This window comes from Theropithecus gelada, chromosome 6 (genome assembly GCF_003255815.1).
Source record: "Theropithecus gelada isolate Dixy chromosome 6, Tgel_1.0, whole genome shotgun sequence".
Lineage (NCBI taxonomy): Eukaryota > Metazoa > Chordata > Mammalia > Primates > Cercopithecidae > Theropithecus > Theropithecus gelada.
The window spans coordinates 146,069,163-146,084,122 of NC_037673.1; the positions used below are offsets into that span (position 1 = coordinate 146,069,163).

General features: G+C 45.8%; 1 protein-coding gene and 1 non-coding gene across 2 annotated transcripts in view; one reads left to right on the plus strand and one right to left on the minus strand.

The window, feature by feature from the left end:
• ARHGEF37 (Rho guanine nucleotide exchange factor 37) overlaps window positions 1–14,960 on the plus strand; it is a 53,320-nt gene that overhangs the window by 19,076 nt on the left and 19,284 nt on the right. Inside the window, exons 3-4 of the mRNA XM_025388400.1 lie at window positions 395–518; window positions 8,274–8,421. Of these exons, the coding sequence (XP_025244185.1) occupies window positions 395–518; window positions 8,274–8,421 (272 nt within the window). The remainder of the gene's footprint in view (window positions 1–394; window positions 519–8,273; window positions 8,422–14,960) is intronic.
• LOC112627217 lies at window positions 6,137–6,241 on the minus strand. The gene has a single exon (XR_003120073.1). It is a non-coding gene; the product is annotated as a U6 spliceosomal RNA (small nuclear RNA).

Genomic DNA, 14,960 nt, shown 5'->3' on the forward strand with positions numbered 1-14,960 from the left:
AACAGCGGTATAGCTTGGTTAATAGGGTCCAGAGAATGCATCTTGAGGTCATAGTGGTAGGTGCCAAGTATGTCAGAGCTGGAAAGAAGTCTAACTTCTCACCCTTAAATGACAGATGGGGAAACTGAGAGAAGACAGCTGGCAGCAGACCTAGGCTAAAACCCTGGTTCAGCTTTCCTTCCACACTGAGTACTCCATCTGTTCCTCTCTTCTCGTAGAGTAATGAAAATACTCAATTTTTAACATTTCAAAATCCTTGCAGAATTTCACTGGGGCAGCCAGTCTTCTCAAGAGTGATGGGAATGGTGTGAGTGTTCTGTCCTAATCTCAAAAGTCTGCAAATACACTCTGTGGAACTCTTAACCACCTCCCATGGCTTCTTTGTTCCTTCCAGTTGCCACAGGGAGATCTGGATGTCCTGTTCTCAAACATTGATGATATCATCAAGGTGAACAGCAGGTTCCTTCATGATCTGCAGGAGACAGCCTGCAAGAAAGAGGAACAAGTGCAGCTAGTTGGTAAGCAAAAAACCTAAGGAACTGTCAGCCTTAGATTCTTGTGCAATTGTTCTCAGCAAGTGGTCACTGCTTAACTGTCTCCAGAGTTCCAGGGAAATGTAGCTCAATGGCAGTCTGTTTTGGGGATCTCCAAAACACAACCTATCAGAGCCAGCAGGGCCCTCAAATAACAACTAGTCCAGTCCCATTGCTTTACAGAGACTGAGCCCCAGAGACAGAGAGGAACATCCTCACAGTCACAGAATTGTTAGTGATGCAGCTAAATGTTTAGTCTATGTCTCTTTCACATTCTTTCATCCAACAGTTATTTACTGAGCATCTGCAGTGTGCAGGCAAAGCATCAGCAAAAGAGTCTGAGCTTCTATTCTCATGGAATTGACAAGTTAGTGACAGAGACAAGTTAGTGACAGAGACACAAACAACAGAATTGTAGGTAATAATTTATATATTTTTTTTTTTTTTTTTTGAGACGAAGTCTCGCACTGTCGCCCAGGCTGAAGTGCAGTGGCCGGATCTCGGCTCACTACAAGCTCCGCCTCCTGGGTTTACGCCATTCTCCTGCCTCAGGCTCCCGAGTAGCTGGGACTACAGGCGCCCGCCACCTCGCCCGGCTAGTTTTTTGTACTTTTTAGTAGAGACGGGGTTTCACCGTGTTAGCCAGGATGGTCTCGATCTCCTGACCTCGTGATCCGCCCGTCTCGGCCTCCCAAAGTGCTGGGATTACAGGCTTGAGCCACCGCGCCCGGCCCAATAATTTGTAATTTGAAGGCGATAAATAGTTGTGGTAACTTCTGGGTGTGAGGGAGGGCCTCTGGAGGAGTGAATATATGACCTGAGATCTGAGTATCAGGAAGGAACTAGCCTTGAGAATATCTGAAGGGAGAGTAGAGAGCATAGTTGTGCAAAGGCCCTGAGGCAAGGATGAGTCCATAACGTTTAAAGGACAGACGGAAGGTTGATGTGGCTCCAGGGAAATTAATGAGGGGAGACTGTCAGGGGATAAGATAGAAGAGGCGCACAAGGACCAGATCATGCACAATTTTATAGGTCATGGCAAGGAGTTTGAAGTTTATTCTAACTGTGATGGGGAGCCATTGGACAGTTTTGAGTGGGGAAGTGACATGGTTTGATTTATGTTTTTCTTTTCCTTTTTTTTTTGAAACAAGAGTCTTGCTCTGTCACCCAGGCTAGAGTACAGTGGTGCAATCTTGGCTCACTGCAACCTCTGCCTCCTGGGTTCAAGTGATTCTCCTGCCTCAGCCTCCCGAGTAGCTGGGACTACAGGTGCCCGCCACCATGCCTGGCTACTTTTTGTATTGTTAGTAGAGATAGGGTTTCACCATGTTGGTCAGGCTGGCCTTGAACTCCTGACCTCTTGATCTGCCTGCCTTGGCCTTCCAAAGTGCTGGGATTATGGGCGTGAGCCACCACACCTGGCTGATTTATGTTTTTCAAAGATCTCTTTGGCTGTTGTGGACAATGGATTATGAGGGGGTGGTGAGAGTGGAAGCAGCGAGATCAGTTGTGGCCCAGATGAGAAATGAGGATAGTCTCCTTTGGTTTAATTTTTTTTTTGGAGATGGGATCTCACTCTATTGCCCAGGCTAGAGTGCAATGGAGCAATCATGACTCACTTGCAGCCTCCACCTTCCAGCCTCAAGGATCCTCCTGCCTCAGCCTCCTAAGGAGGATAGTCTTCTTATTCTGAAATGGTTAGGATAACCACAGCAGAAAGAAAGGAGGAGTGGGTGCAAACCTCATACCTGTCTCCTTCTGTCTCATCCCATCTGCTGCCAGGATTCCCATGGTGAGGGGTTTCCTAGTGGAGTCAGGAGATATAGGGGAATGGGTGGGTGCCAGATTCACTACAGTGGCAGAAAGGAGGAGGAGATGAAGGTACCCAGTGCTGTGGCCACCCAAATGCCCCTGGCTTTTATACCACCAATCTTCTAACCTTTCCCGAACATGAATGATGAGGATGGGGATTAAAAACAACAAACATGCAAAAAAAGCTTTGTGGGTTTTTTTTGTTTTTTTGAGATGGAGTCTTGCTCTGTCACCCAGGTTGGAGTGCAATGGCATGATCTCGGCTTACTGCAACCTCTGCCTCCCAGGTTCAAGTGATTCTCCTGCCTCAGCCTCCTGAGTAGCTGGGATTACAGGTGCCCGCCACCACACCCGGTTAATTTTTGTATTTTTAGTAGAGATGGGGTTTCACCATGTTGGCCAGGCTAGTCTTGAGCTCCTGACCTCAGGTGATCTGCCCGCCTTGGCCTCCCAAAGTGCTGGGATTACAGGCGTGAGCCACCGTGCCTGACCTAAATACACAAACAAATCTTAAAAACCTACTTTCTGAGTGTTTACAAAATGCTAAGCACTGTTCTTATATACATATATTAATTCACTTCATCTCAAAATAACCCTGAAATGTAGATACCATTATCTCATTTTACAGTTGAGGAATCTTTGGCACAGAGAGAGGCAATCACCTGCTTAGTCATGCAGCTAGGGGCAGAGCCAGAATTTGAATGCAGGTAGTTGGCCCTGAGAGTCAGAGCTCTCAACTGCTACACTGAATTGCTTCTGCATGGTAGAAGGTGAGACTAAAGCCTGTGTATTGTGTATTTATCATTCCTTTGAAAATATAGTTCTTTACTAAAATAGCAATGTGAGTGAGTTACTATTCCCTATAAATGGTAAGGGAATGCAAAATTAAAGAACGAGATTTTTAAAAGTATCTGTAGGCCGGGCATGGTAACTCATACCTATAATCCCAGCACTTTGGGAAGCTAAGGCGGGTGAATCACCTGAGGTCAAGAGTTCGAGACCACCCTGGCCAACATGGTGAAACCCCATCTCTACTAAAAATACAAAAATTAGCCAGGTGTGGTGGCACACACTGGTAATCCCAGCTACGTGAGAGGCTGAGACACGAGAATTGCTTGAACCCGGGAGGCAGAGGTTGCAGGGAGCTGAGATCCTGCCAGTGCACTCCAGCCTGGGTGACAGAGTGACTCTGTCTCAAAAATAAAAAAATTTTAAAAGTACCTGTAGATGTTCTCACAGGTACTTTCTCTTTTATCATTTGATCATTATTTCTGTTAATAATTAACACTTATTTGAATGGAAATTGATACAGCCCCAGGCTGAAAACATTCTAAGGTCTAAGGACTTTGAGCTCTGGCTCTTCTAGAGCTACATGTTTGAGATCTGGTGAGGTTCCTTGTAAAGGTCTTCATTTCTCAGTCTGCCTTCCTGCTGGGCCCACAGAGCCAAAAGGCTACTTGTGTCCTGATCACACCTGGTGACATGTCCATGAGCTGCCCTCACTGCTTCACTGTAGGGTTTCCAGTTAAAATATGAGACATGCTTATGCTAAAAAATTATTCATTGTTTATCTAAAATTCAAATTTAACAGAGCATCCTGTATTCCTCTCTCCCCTGCAAATTTGGCAGTCCTGTTCCCTGGCCTTTACAGAGTCTGCAGAAAATACCCTTCTCATCCCTTGTCTCTTGTGGTTGCCAAAAAGAGGCCCAGATAACCCACATGGCTTTTCTTCTCCTCAGTGCAACTATGTGCCGGGTCAGGCTGCTCTGGCTCCTGCCCACTGTCTCTCTATTCCCCTTCTAGCCCCTAGGCCTTGATATGCAAGGAGAGCCCTTTTCCCAGTAGGGCAGCAACAGCATTTTTTTTTTTTTTTTGAGACAGAGTCTCTCTCTGTCGCCCAGGCTGGAGTACAGTGGCGGGATCTTGGCTCACTGCAACCTCTGCCTTCCGGGTTCAAGTGATTCTCATGTCTCAGCCTACCAGGTAGCTGGGATTACAGGCGTATGCCACCACGCCCAGCTAATTTTTGTATTTTCAGTAGAGACTGGGTTTCGCCATGTTGGTCAGCCTGGTTGCAAACTCTTGGCCTAGCAACAGCATTTTGAAAGATTTTTTGGGGGCTGGGCATGGTGGCTCACGCCTACAATCCCAGCACTTTGGGAGACTGAGGCAGATAAATCACCTGAGGTCAGGAGTTCGAGACCAGCCTGGCCAACACAGTGAAACCCCATCTCTACTAAAAAATAAAAAAATTAGTTGGGCATGTGGGTAGGCACCTGTAATCCCAGCTACTTGGGAGGCTGTGGCAGGAGAATTGCTTGAATCCAGGAGGTGGAGGTTGCAGTGAGCCAAGATTGTGCCACTGCACTCCAGCCTGGGCAACAGAGCAAGACTGCATCTCAAAAAAAAAAAGAGAGAAATATAGTGTTAGCTACAAATATTTAAAATTTTCAAGTAGCTACATTAAGAAAATTAAAGAAGCAACTGAAATTAATTTTAACGATATCTTTTATTTAACTCAATAGATCCAAAATAATATTTCAACATGTAATCAGTATAAACATTCATCATTCATTACTTTTGTTTTGTATGAAGTCTTTGAAATCCAGTATCTTTTACACTGACAGCACGTCGCATTCAGGGTTCACCATGTTTCAAGCGCCCAATAGCCATGTGTGGCTGGTGACTACTGTATTTGAGCACTGCAGGTCTAGTGATTATAGCAGAAGCTTTGGAATCTGACTTAACAAGGTCCTGCCACCCACAAGCTCTTTCCTTTCTGAGTCCCAGTTACTGCCACCTTAAAATGAGCTTGAAAACAGTATCCATCTCTGTGCCAACAATGATGCCAAGTACGTAACCTGAAGCTCTTTGAATTCTCATAACATCATTACTTGTTGATTATTATTAATAACCTCCATTTTACCAAAGACATCTCTGAGGCTCAGAGAGGCTAAGTAACTTTCCCAAGGTCACACAGCTTGACCAGGCAGTTAGTATTTTGAACCCAGCTCTTCTAGAGCCCTAGGTCTTGACCATGCTGCTTCCCTTTCTCTCCTTTCCAACTAATCCCAGCTAGAGATAAAGTGCCCCCTTTGACGCTAGGAATAAATTGTTTGCTAATCTGTGACTGGAGAAGGACAAGCAGGGAGGAAATAAGCCTTTCCTTTGGTGTAATTGGCATTCTTGCCTCTTTGGACCACTCTGTTCTCTGGGAGTTCACTTTCCTCCATCCTTTAGTTACTGAAACACCCTTGCCCCTGGCCACACTGGTATGACAGTTTCCTTGGCATGTCTGTCTCATTCCTGAGGACACACCCATGTTGAGGAGAGTGTGGGAACTGGCCTAGCTTTCAAGGCCACACCCAACCTATCTCCTAGCAGGGCCGTCTCTGCAGTTGGCTGATCTCTCTCTCACACAGCTTCTTCCTGGCTGCAGTTTCGGGTGGTCATGTTCTGTCCGGCTCTAGGGGCTTCTCCTGGGAGTTCTTGCTAGGCATCAGCTGAACCGACACTGGGAAAGGGTAGGTCCAGGGATGGCGATCTCCCCATGGGGATCTTTGCTGAGAACTTGCACCTCTGGCCACCAACTGATGTGTCCCAACACAGACCTTGTCTAGGTCAAAGGTCTAGCCCATGGCTTTGGCAGGCAGTAGGGTCAGCTGGGCTTCCTGTGGTCCCTGGTTCCCCACCTGCCTTCTTGTGGTTAATATATTTTTCTTCACCCTCACTACTTCCTCTCAAGTCCGTCCACCTTCTCTAGGTCACTAATCTCATCAGTTTCTGTTTTGAAAATATGGAATGCTTAGCAAATTTGCATGTCATTTTTGCAGAGGCGCCATGCTAATCTCTATATTGTTCCAACTTTAGTGTATATGATGCTGAAACTGAGCACCAGCGTCATCCTTTTAAGCAGAAATCAGATCCTGTCACCGCTGCTCAAAGCCCGCCAGTTGCTTCCTGCCACCATTAGAATAAAACCTGAATCTCTTACTGCACTTCACTGACTTTGAGACCCTACATGATCTGGCTTCTGTTGCCTGCTTATTTCCTCTACTTTATTTTTATTTTTTTAAAATTAATTAATTTATTTTTTGAGACAGTCTTGCTCTGTCACCCAGGCTGGAGTGCAGTGGCACAATCTCAGCTCACTGCAACCTCCACCTCCAGAGTTCAAGCAGTTCTCCTGCCTCAGCCTCCTGAGTAGCTGGGATTACAGGCACCCGCCACCACGCCTGGCTAACTTTTGTATTTTTTTAGTAGAGACGGGGTTTTGCTATGTTGGCCAGGCTGGTCTCAAACTCCTGGCCTCAAGTGATCCACCCGCCTTGGCCTCCCAGAATGCTGGGATTTCAGGCGTGAGCCACAGCACCCAACCTATTTTATTTTTTGACACTATCCACCTGGAGATTAATTTCCTCTACTTTATGCCGTTGTTCACCTGCTCCAGCCACACTTGCCTTCTTGCTGTTGTGCTTGTGGCCAGCACTTTCCTGCCTTAGGGCCTCTGCAGGTGTCCTTCCCTAATACTGGGTGCTGCTCTTCCCTTGCTTGTTCCCAGGGCTGGTTACCTCTGCCTCTGTGGCAGACATTTACATCTTGTGAGAGGCCTTCCTCAGGTACATCCCCCACCCTTTTCTAACTCTTTATTTGGCTTCGTTTTAATTCATGGCACTTATCATATGTATATAATAAATATATTACATGTGTAATATGACATATGAGGATGGGGATTAAAAATAAGTACGCAAACAATTTTTTTTTTGTTTTGTTTTGAGATGGAATCTTGCTCTGTTGTGCAGGCTGTAGTGCAGTGGTGCGATCTTGGCTTACTGCAACCTCCGCTTCCCAGGTTCAAGCAATTCTCCCTCAGCCTCCCAAGAGCAGCTGGGACTACAGTAACACACCATCATACCTGGCTAATTTTTGTATTTTCAGTAGAGACAGGGTTTTACCATGTGGGCCAGGCTGGTCTGGAACTCCAGACCTCGTGATCCACCCTTCTCGACCTCCCAAAGTGCTGGGATTATAGGCGTGACCCACCACACCCGGCCATAAGTACTGTTTCTATTTGCATTCCATAGATGAGAAAACAGAGAGCCAGAGGAGTGAAACGCTTGCCTCAGGTTACAACTGGGAAAGGGTTGCTGGAGATCTGGCCCTAGTTCCCTCGAATCCAAGCCCATACCATAACCAGTTGTGTTATGCTGCAGCATGTCTTTGTAAATTGGGGATTTATCGTTGTGCTTGTCACACGTTTTGTCTTTAATTGTAAAGATAAAATGAGCGGCTGGGCGTGGTGGCTCACACCTGTAATCCCAGCACTTTGGCAGGCCGAGAGAAGTGGATCACCTGAGGTCAGGAATTCAAGACCAGCCTGGCCAACATGGTAAAACCCCGTCTCCACTAAAAATACAAAACTTAGCCGGGCATGGTAACATGTGCCTGTAACCCCAGCTACTCAGGAGGCTGAGACAGGAGAATCGCTTGAACCCAGGAGGCGGAGGTTGCTGTGAGTCAAGATTGCGCCACTGCACTCCAACCTGGGCGACAAGAGCAAGACTCCGTCTCAAAAAAAAAAAAAAGAGCTAATGGTTATGAGTGTGCTTTGTGTACTATAAAGCACTGTCCAAATGTGAGCATTATTAATATTCCTGGTATGACTATAGCTACCATTTAGTAAGTGCTCACAGGGTCCCAGCCTAAGATGTATATCATTCTGTCACTCAATCCTCAGAACAACCTTGTGAAAAGATGAAAAAAACCCAGAAAGTCAGGAAGATGAGGTCATTTACCCATGGTAACATGCTGGTAAACCCAGCAATCTCACTGGAGAGCTGGAGGGGTTTACTTACTGCCTCCATGTTCCAAGCTAGGGGACACACAGACATGCCCTTGACGATTCCTTGTTGCATCTTCACCCTCAGGTAACTTATTTCTGGAATTCCAAGAGGAGTTGGAGCAAGTCTATAAGGTCTACTGTGCCAGCTATGACCAAGCCTTGCTACTGGTGGACACGTACAGGAAGGAGCCGGAGCTGCAGCGGCACATCCAGGGCATCATTAAGGCAGTGGTGTGAGTAGAACAGCCAGTGAGCACTCGTTCCTGCCCCACTGACCCAGGTCAGGGGCAGCTATGGTCTCACCCCTTTTTCATGCCATTCATGCTGCTTCAGGAATGTTGCTCTGTCAGCGCCTGTGTTAGTCAGGAAAGGGCAGGCTGTGCTGCAGAGACAAACAGGTCCCACATCTCAGTGGTTTCAAACAACAAAGGTTTATGTCTTCCTTTTGCTCCATTGAAGGCTGACTTGGGGTTCTGCTCTTTGTTGTCCTCACTCTGGGACCCACACTCACAGCAGCCACTGTCTGGAATGTTGCCAGTAACTTTGGCTTAAGAAAAAAGAGCTCTGGAGAGTCTAACGCTGGCAATTGAATGCTCTGGCCCAGAAATAATATTAATCACTTCTTGTAATTCATTGGCCAGGACTCATCATAGCTTCATTCAACAACCAGGAGGCAGGGCGTGCCATCCTACCACATGTCCAGAGTTGGAGAAGTGGAAACGTTTGGGAACAGTGCTCATGACTAGCACAGGAAAGGGCAGTGAGATGAGGGTCCCATGTGTTCCCATAGTGATGAGAAGCAGGTGTGTGTCACCTGAGGATCCCTCTCTACCGGTGGCTGATGTCCTACCACATGGAAAAGGGACAGAATCACCAGTCCCTGGTGGACTCATAGCCTAGAATTAACACCAATGGGTAGAAGCCCCAGGTAGAAAAATGTAGAGAGTATGTCTTCAAATTTAAATTTTCAAATGGGTAACATGATTACATGATTAAAAAACTTTAAAACATCAAAATTTTTACAGTAAAAAATATCTGGCTGGGCGCGGTGGCTCATGCCTAAAGTCTCCTTTTCAAGAACCCATGTGCTAGTCCCTCTCTGCTTCCAAAAAAACTGTACTTATTTTCCCCTTTTATTCATCCTTCATGGGTCTTACAATCAGGCTTCTGCAAGGGTCACTAAATATATTTCTATAGTTTACAGATATAAAGGGAAGCAAGGTGCCAGAGATGAGACAAAAGGGAGAAGTGGAGGCTGCGCAAACTAGAGACAACAGACCCCGTGTAGCATGCAGCTGCAGCACAGCTTAGCTGATTGTTGCTCTATCAAGTGGCTTTTGCTAGATAACAACCCCCAAAATGTAGTGGCTTAAAACAAACATTTATTTAGCTCACACTTCTGCATGTTAGCAATTTAGGTGTACTCAGTAAATGATTCTCCTGGAATCATTAGCACCCTCAAATATCTGCAGTCACCTGCAGGTCAGCTTTGCTGATCCTGGCTGGGTTTTTTCATGTATCTGGGACACAAGAGCTGCCTCACCTGTGGTTCCATGGTCTCTCTTCCCGCAGACTAGCTTATTCACATCGTGGTCTAAGGTTCTAAGGGCAGTGGGGGAGGGCTTGGCATCTAGAGGTCTGAGCTGGGAACTGGCACATCGTCATTCAAATGAAGTCCTAAGGCCAGCCCATACTTAAGGGGTGGGGAAATAAACTCCATTTCTTGGTAGTAGGAGCTTCAAAGTGACAAAGGCTTGTAGAGATTAGGAGAGGAATAATTGCAGTGATTTTTTTGCAAACCATCTGCCGCAGCTGCCATGTAGAAATGAGGGTCTATTGTGGCCAGAGCCTCCGATTTTTTGAGAGACGCCAGAAACTGAGATGTAACATCTCTCAAGAGTTCAGTGCTGGCATCTAGCTCAGACATTTAATAAACATGGTGTGCGGGAGCCCTGGTTGCTCAGAAGCTGCTGTTTACTACATCCTCGGCTCTTTGGTCTTTTCTAGCCAGGCCAGCTGGGTTTTGTTCATGGGCTCTGGAGCCGGGCTACATGGTGGTGGATGTGGCTTGGCCCCTGGACATGAGAGAGCCATTTTATGTCTCAAGACCTAGTTTCCTTATGTGTAGGGCGGGAGGAATAACAGCCCTGCATGGGGCATTGATTCATTGCACATGAGTGACACTCAATGAATCCCACATATTATAGTTATCTCGGCTAGGCAGGGATTCTATTTTCTCTGAGACCACACTGTAGTTCTCAATTTTATCAGTGCCATGCTCCCTTGTTATAACAAATATTACATAAATTTACTATCCTAAGACATATCCTGAAATATATGTATAAATAAATACATCTCTCCTACCTATATATGTAACTGAAAAAAATCAATATAATGACTTCACTATAAAGGAGAAATAAAAGGAAAATCATTCCAATACAATGCTATATAGTTCAGTGTGCATATGCTTGGACACCACTACTAAAAGATACAAGGAAGCCATCAGATGCTTGCAGCTACTTATAACAAATAAGTCTGGATTTAAAGAAAGAGATATCTGAAGCTGTTCTGTACAAAAAGTACAAAAAAAGAAAGAGCACAGAATGACAGTGACAATAAACCTGACTTCCTTGTTTATGGTAAGAGAAAGAATGAAATAACATCATTGAAATGGGGATTTATAAAAGGTAGTGTCTTAGTAATTCCCAGTATTATGATATATGACTGGATAGAGTCCAAAAGTGATAAACATATGTAGGTTTTTAGAAGTGTGGCACATTTCGGGGCCTTTGTTCAGTCTCTGAATGTTCAGGGGGACACGTGAGACATGGAACAATTCTCTGTAGTTCAGGACTGTCCTTGCAAGACATCCAGTGTACCTGGTCCCTGCCTGTTAAATGCCAGGCATTACTTTCCAGAGCCTGGCCAATAAGAATCACCACGCCAGCCATAACTAGTTCTTTCTCAGTCTGCTAGGATAGATGGCACCAGGTTATTAGATTCCTTGGGATTCCAAAATGCACGCTGACCCCACCCTTTATTTGGGTGGGATATTCATTCTGTCTTTTAAGGCAACTCTTCCCATCTAAGAGCCAAGGGAATAAAAAACTCGCCTTGGCGGTGGGCAGGAAGCTCTGCCCCAGGTAGGACTGTCCTAGTGGTAGAGCCCTCAGGGTGGAAAAGGCAGCTTTGCAGAGATGGGCCTGTCCAGCACAGAGCACTGCGGGCTGTCCAGCACAGAGCACTGCGGGCTGTCCAGCACAGAGCACTGCAGTTCCGGAATGATGGCGGAGGCAGCAGAGTTTGCAGAAGGCAAATAATCTTTGCTTTCCTTTATCAGCTAGGTGTGTTTGTTTTAAATATAAAAGCAACATATGCTTATTGAACAAAAGGAAAGTTCCAACAACACACAAGTATATAAAGTAAAAATGTAAAAGTCCATTCCCCTAGTAATGTTTTCCATCCAAATTTTCTACTGTATATTTATAGATAGAGAGATAGATGAACAGACAGATAGATGGTTAGATAGATAGATGTAACTTTTTTTTTTTTTTTTGAGACAGAGTTTTGCTCTGTCTCCCAGGCTGGAGTGCAGTGGTGCAATCTAAGCTCACTGCAACTTCTGTCTCCCAGGTTCAAGCGGTTCTCCTGCCTCAGCCTCCCAAGTAGCTGGGACTATAGGAGTGCGCTACCACGCTCGGCTAATTTTTGTATTTTTAGTGGAGACAGGGTTTCACCATGTTAGCCAGGATTGTCTCGATTTCTTGACCTCGTGATCTGCCATTCTTGACCTCCCAAAGTGCTGGGATTACAGGCGTGAGCCACAGCTCCCGTCTGACAGATAGAATTTTTATGAGCCTTCTCTATACATGCTGTTCTAGAACTTACATTTATGCTTAACCTTAGTAATGAATATCTTTTCAGGATAGCATGGATATTTCTACAGTGTTCATTTCTTTCTTTCTTTTTTTTCTTTTTTCTTTTTGAGACGGTCTCACTCTGTCACCCAGGCTGGAGTACAGTGGCGTGATCTCAGCAGCTCACTGCAGCCTTGACCTCCCAGGCTCAAGTGATCCTCCTACCTCAGCCTCCTGAATAGTTTGGACTACAGATGTGTGCCACCACTCCTGACTCATTTTTGTAGAGATGGGGTTTCACTATGTTGCCCAGGCTGGTCTCAAACTCCTGGACTCAAGCAATCTGCCCACCTTAGCTTCCCAAAGTGCTAGTATTATAAGCGTGAGCCACTGTGCCCAGCACAGTGTTTTTTTAATGGCTGCAGAGTTTCTTCCCTGGACTGCTCTTAGACTATGACTTATTTGGCCATTCCTCTATTGAAGGATATTTGGGTTGTTTCCCATTATTTACTAACTCAAATAGAGTCGCTGAACACCTTGTACCTTTATCCTTGCTCACTTGAGTTTGGATTTCTGTGGGTATATTTCTAGGATGGGATTGATGGAAGAAAGAGTTTGTACCCTTTACAAATTGCCGAACTCCTCTGCCTCTCCAAGGCCTTGCCAGTTGATACTCCCACCGAGAGAATGCACGAAGGCCTGTTTTTCCACCCTCACCCAGCTCTGTGTATCATCTTTCCATTTCTGTTGCCTATCTGAAAAGCTGCATAAAAAAGTATTGTCCAAATTACCTTAGAAAGTCTGCAAATGTGAGCGGATGCTCTCATTCTTTGGTAATCTCCTCATGGTTGTGAGGAAAATACGCAATCATCTCTTTCAGGACCGCTTGCACTCTAATTTGTGAGTTGACAGTTGTCCCTGGGAGACAGTTGGCTCTTTCCCATGGAAAGGAAGCCCAGAGGATGGAGTTTTGCAAATACCTGGCAGTGGTTTCCACCTCCCCTGCCCACAGTCAGCCAAGCCCCTGGACACCCTTGGTGAGAGCAGATGGCCAGCGTAGGCGTCTCCTGATGGGTAATCCCGCCCCCTGCAGCTTCTGAGGGGCTCCCACCTGCTCTGCCTGTTCTTAGCTTCATGGCTGATCTTTCCTGGACATTTGGTCTGGAGATTTTCCTAAGGAAGGAGAGCCAGAGGCACAAGTATCATCAGGGAGGGCCCAGAGAAAGGTCCTGAGCAGCATTTGTTGAGTCTTCAAGGAGAAGGCACACTTAGATGGCTGAGATTTGAAACCTTCGTGGCTTTCTCCATGCTGGGCCTAGGGGCTACTGGTCATAATCTTTTAAAAAAAGACTGTGGAGCCCCTTCCCAGATGCCATTCACTTGGGGACTCTTGATGAAATTCCAGACATCCTTAAGAAGGAGACTATAACTAGTCATCCATGCATCAATGGTATATCTGGAAGGGACCTTGGCACCATTAGTTCCAGAGTTTTGTTTTGTTTTCACTTTTTTTTTTTTTTTTTTTTAAGATGAGGTCTTGCTTTGTTGCCCAGGCTGGAGTACAGTGGCATGATCACAGGTCAGTGTATCCTTGTACTCCTGGGCTTAAGCAATCCTCCTGTGTTAGCCTCCTGAGTAGCCACTATGCCTGGTGAATTTCTTTTTCTTTTTTTTTTGGGAGGCGGGACGGAGTCTCGCTCTGTCACCCAGACTGGAGTGCAGAGGCGCAATCTCGGCTCACTGCAAGCTCTGCCTCCTGGGTTCACGCCATTCTCCTGCCTCAGCCTCCCGAGTAGCTGGGACTACAGGCGCCCGCCACCACACCCGGCTAATTTTTTGTATTTTTAGTAGAGACGGGGTTTCACCGTGTTAGCCAGGGTGGTCTCGATCTCCTGACCTCGTGATCCTCCCGCCTCGGCCTCCCAAAGTGCTGGGATTACAGGCGTGAGCCACTGCGCCCGGCCCTTTTTCTTTTTTTTTGAGACAGAGGTCATGCTATGTTGCCCAGGCTGGTCTTGAACTCCTGGCCTCAAGCAATCATTTTTTTTTAAACTTTTTTTCATAAAAAGTTTCAAACTATAGAAAATAGTATAATGTAATAGATACATACCCACCACCTAAAATTAACAAGTGTTAACATTTTGCTGTTTGCTTTATCTATTTTTATGCTAATTTGAAGGAAATTGTAGATATTATGACTTTTTACCCCTAAATACTTTAAATACATCTCTAAAAATTAAGTTCCTGTGATTTTTAAGAACTTTTTTTGGCCGGGTACGGTGGCTCATGCCTGTAATCCCACCACTTTGGGAGGCCAAGGCGGGCAAATCATGAGGTCACGAGATCGACACCATCCTGGCCAACATGGTGAAACCCTGTCTCTACTAAAAATACAAAAAAATTAGCTTGGCGTGGTAGTGGGCACCTGTAATCCCAGCTACTCGGGAGGCTGAGGCAGGAGAACCACTTGAACCCGGGAGGCGGAGGTTGCAGTGAACTGAGATCACAGTGAACTGAGATCGCACCACTGCACTCCAGCCTGGTGACAGAGAGAGACTCCATCTCAAAAAACAAAACAAAAACAAACAAACAAACAAAGACAAGAACATTTCTTTAAGGCAGCAGACGATTCTATTAAATAAGATATCATGTGGATACCCAACACAGTTGAGTTGCGCTCGGGACGTATCTGAGCAGAGATGTCAAGGATCCAGTTGTATGTATCAGTCTGGAGCTCTGGAACAGAAGTTGGAGGTGGAGATCTGGGCTTGGGATGTATTTAAAGCCATAGGACCAAATGAGGTCACTAAGAAAAAGTGGAGAGAAAGGGAGGAGAAGACACCCAGGACACTCCGGCATTGGAGAGAGACCAGCAAAGGAGGCTGAGAGAGCTGCCTGCAGAGTATGAGGAGAAG